Source organism: Penaeus japonicus, unplaced genomic scaffold (genome assembly GCF_977035675.1).
Source record: "Penaeus japonicus unplaced genomic scaffold, GWHDUDI00000001_assembly GWHDUDI00000007, whole genome shotgun sequence".
Classification (NCBI taxonomy): Eukaryota; Metazoa; Arthropoda; class Malacostraca; order Decapoda; family Penaeidae; genus Penaeus; species Penaeus japonicus.
The window spans coordinates 15,756,592-15,761,334 of NW_028234409.1; the positions used below are offsets into that span (position 1 = coordinate 15,756,592).

At 27.7% G+C, this 4,743-nt stretch overlaps 1 protein-coding gene across 1 annotated transcript; it reads right to left on the reverse strand.

The window, feature by feature from the left end:
• Positions 1 to 1,712: 1,712 nt before the first annotated feature.
• Positions 1,713 to 3,926, reverse strand: LOC147471564 (uncharacterized; the record flags this gene model as incomplete). Its single annotated transcript, XM_086538198.1, has 3 exons — positions 1,713 to 1,848; positions 3,184 to 3,476; positions 3,888 to 3,926. Coding segments are annotated over 3 exons (468 nt in total), but the record flags the coding sequence as incomplete, so codon positions are not given.
• Between the last annotated feature and the right edge of the window lie 817 nt (positions 3,927 to 4,743).

The window sequence follows — 4,743 nt, forward strand, 5'->3', positions numbered from 1 at the left end:
CACAAGGTTCACCTGGGTTATATATATATATATATATATATATATATATATATATATATATATATATATATATATATATATATATATATATACATAAGTATTTATATGTATATAAGTACATATATACATACATATGTGTATTCATTTCCCGGTTCCTTTCTCTTTTTTAGTATTTCTACAAAATTTCCGAGCTATTCAAAAGTTCTACTTGACGCTCAGAAAATAAGGTATACTTCTCATTAGTAATATTTACTTTACTTTTTATCTATCTTCATGAGCCATGAAGATATTATATCACTGAGTAAGGTTAATTTGGGTTTCAATGAAGCATCAAAGATAGAAATCATAAATATGATCATATGATCATTATTATATTTGATAATATTAATTGATAAATAATTTACTATTATTCAACGGCATGGTTCGTTATTTATCAAACTTAGCATGTCGTTAGAGCATTTAATTATGTAGGAACTCGGGCTGGAAATGTGTAATCGGGACGGGTTATTAGGAATGATCTCAGCATAAATAGGAGACACTGCAAGAATCTTCATACGATTTTCATTGAATCAGCCTAGATGAACCTTTCCTCAGAATATGAATGACTACTGCATCACTGGGAAAGGTTCACCTGGGCTACAGTCAATATCCAAGAAGTCGTTGTTTAATGCTGGTCGATAAATTACGGAGTTTTAAGGTCTTCAAGGTAGCGTCGAAGATAAAAATCATGAAGCATTTGTAATAATTTTCATGAAGGAAATCGATATCTATTACATTTATGAATAGATTATTTAATATTATTCAATTAGGACTAATTACATTTATCTTTATTGGTCTAAAGCTTGTCGTTAGAGTACATAGATAAGGATATGTAGGAACTCGGGATGGGAATGTATAATTATCAATTGGGACGGGTTATTAGGAATGATCTCACTCCTTCATTCCTGTTTAAGAGTAGACAATGTAGAAAGCACCATCCAATTTCCTCTGAATCAGGCCAGATGAACCTTTCCTCGGAAAATGAATGACTCAACTACATCACTAGGAAAGGTTCACCTGGGCAGCAGTGAATATCCACGAAGGCGTTGTTTGAAGCCACTTTGTATATCTCAGACTGGGAGAGTGCGTATGTAGTTCATGATTTTCATTTACCATGACTAGACAAAGCACTTGTCCAAATCTGATGATCAGCTTTACATCTAATATCCACGATATGTCTTTTATACTTTTATATTCATCAGACCAGGTGATCCCCTCTTAGGACGATGAATTACTTATTATATCACTGGGAAAGGTTCACTCGGGCTTCAAAGAAACGTCGTAGAGATTATGAAAAGGATATCATCATCCTATGAATCAGACCAGCTGTGACGTTTCCTTTGTATAACGCACTACAATAATGGGAAAAGTTCACCGAGTGATTTAGCATGACTAGATACAGCACTTGTCCAAATCCAATGATATGCTATGCATTAAATATCCACGATATCCCTTTTACACTTATCTCCATCAACCCAGGTGAACCCCTCTTGAGACCATCAATTTCTATGAAACTTATATAACAGATATTACGAAAAAGATATTACATAGTTTCCTCGGCAGATGAAACGCTCACTACATCACAAGGTTTACCTGCGCTATGATAAATATCTTCATACAAATTCTTCTAAATCAGCCCAGATGAACCTTTCCTCGGAGGATGAATGATTGAACTACATCACTGGGAGAGGTTCACCTAGGCTACAGTAAATACTCATGAAGTCGTAATTTGATGCTGGTTTGTGTATATCTCTTTTGAAACAGCCCAGATGAACCTTTCCACGGAAGATGAATGACTCAACTACATCACTGGGAAAGGTTCACCTGGGGTACAATTTATATCCACGAACTCGTTGTTTGATTCTATTTGTATATCTCATACTGGGAGAGCGGGTATGATAATTATCAGATTCTTATAAGTAGGGAAATCCTTAAACCTATATAGCAATTATGGAAATTATATAACTATACAATATCCTCTGAATTAGCCCAGAATACTCTTCCCTCGGTAGATGACTAACTTACTATATCACTGGGAAAGGTTCAATTGTACTACGGTACAATTGAACTACGTACAATTTCCTCTGAATCAGCCCAGATGAGTCTTTCCTCAGTATATGGATAACACTGTTTTTCATTATTAAAGGTTCACAAAGTCGTTATTTTTTATGCTGGTTTGTGTTTCTCGCCTGGATCTGGCAAGGTAAACCTATCCTCGGAAAATGAATTTCTCAATTACATCACCTGGGCTTCAAAAAGAGTCGAGAGAAATCATAAAGCTTATAGCATATATAAAAATCATAATTTCCTAGGTAGATGCATAACTCACTACATCACTGGGAAAAAATACCCTGGACTACAGTGAATATCAACGAAGTTGTTGTTTTATGAGAATTGTCCCGATTTCCATTATTATTAAAATCATATAAGTTATCATTGTTTTCATATGAGATATCCTTATTATTATACTAATTATCTTTTTTATATCAAATATCATTTCCTCCATATCAATTATATAAATATATTTTTTATGTTTTTCAGTATTATTTTTATATCAATCATTATCATTTCTACATTAATCATTATTATTTTCATAATAATAATTTGTATGCTCATATTAATCATTATTATTTTCGAATTAATCATTATTATTTTCATATTAATCATTATTATTTTCATATTAATCATTATCATTTTCATATTAATCATTATCATTTTCATATTAATCATTATCATTTTCATATTAATCATTATCATTTTCATATTAATCATTATCATTTTCATATTAATCATATCAATCATCATTATTTTCATATTAATCATTATTATTTTAGTATCATTCATTATCGTTATCATGGTAGTTATTATTATTTTCATATTAATAATTATCATTATCTTGGTAATTATCATTATTTTCATATTGATTTCAATTATGATTAGGATTAACCGAGTTCATTTTGACAAATGAATAAAAGGGAATAAATGAGACTGAATAGTTTCACAACACAAACTATTCAGTTTCATTCATACACTTTTATGATTAGGATTATTAATTTTTATAATTATCATTTGCATTATAATTAACAACTTTTCATTATAAAGATCATTTTCATCATAATTATCATTTTCATTATGATTAACAACTTATCATTATAATTATCATGTTCATGATAATGATCTTGTTCATGAGAGTGATCATGTTCATGAGAATGATCATGTTCATGAGAATGATCATGTTCATGAGAATGATCATGTTCATGAGAATGATCATGTTCATGAGAATGATCATGTTCATGAGAATGATCATGTTCTTGAGAATGATCATGTTCATGAGAAAGATCATGTTCATGAGAATGATCATGTTCATGAGAATGATCATTAGAATGATCATGTTCATGAGAATGATCATGTTCATGAGAATGATCATGTTCATGAGAATGATCATGTTCATGAGAATGATCATGTTCATGAGAATGATCATGTTCATGAGAATGATCATGTTCATGATAATGATCATGTTCAAGATAATGATCATGTTCACGATAATGATCATGTTCACGATAATGATCATGTTCACGATAATCATGTTCACGATAATGATAATTTCCATGATAATCATCATTGTCATGATAATCATCATTTTCATGATAATCATCATTTTCATGATAATCATCATTTTCATGATAATCATCATTTTCATGATAATCATCATTTTCATGATAATCGTCATTTTAATGATAATCGTCATTTTCAAGATAATCGTCATTTTCATGATAATCGTCATTTTCATGATAATCGTCAATTTCATGATAATCATCATTTTCATGATAATCATCATTTTCATGATAATCATCATTTTCATGATAATCATCATTTTCATGATAATCATCATTTTCATGATAATCATCATTTTCATGATAATCATCATTTTCATGATAATCATCATTTTCATGATAATCATCATTTCATGATAATCATCATTTTCATGATAATCATCATTTTCATGATAATCATCATTTTCATGATAATCATCATTTTCATGATAATCATCATTTTCATGATAATCATCATTTTCATGATAATCATCATTTTCATGATAATCATCATTTTCATGATAATCATCATTTTCATGATAATCATCATTTTCATGATAATCATCATTTTCATGATAATCATCATTTTCATTATAATTGCAATTTTCATTATAATCATCTTCAATATGATTATTCTTTTTTCATTATAATCATAATTATTTTCATTATAATTATCAGTTTTTTATTATAATAATTATCATTTTCTTTATAATTATCATGATTTTCATTATAATCATCATTATTTTCATTATAATTATCATCATTTTCATTATAATCTTCATTATTTCCATTATAATTATCATCATTTTCATTATAATCTTCATTATTTTCATTATAATCTTCATTATTTTCATTATAATTATCATTATTTTCATTATAATTATCATTATTTTCATTATAATTATCATTATTTTCATTATAATTATCATTATTTTCATTATAATTATCATTATTTTCATTATAATTATCATTATTTTCATTATAATTATCATTATTTTCATTATAATTATCATTATTTTCATTATAATTATCATTATTTTCATTATAATTATCATTATTTTCATTATAATTATCATTATTTTCATTATAATTATCATTATTTTCATTATAA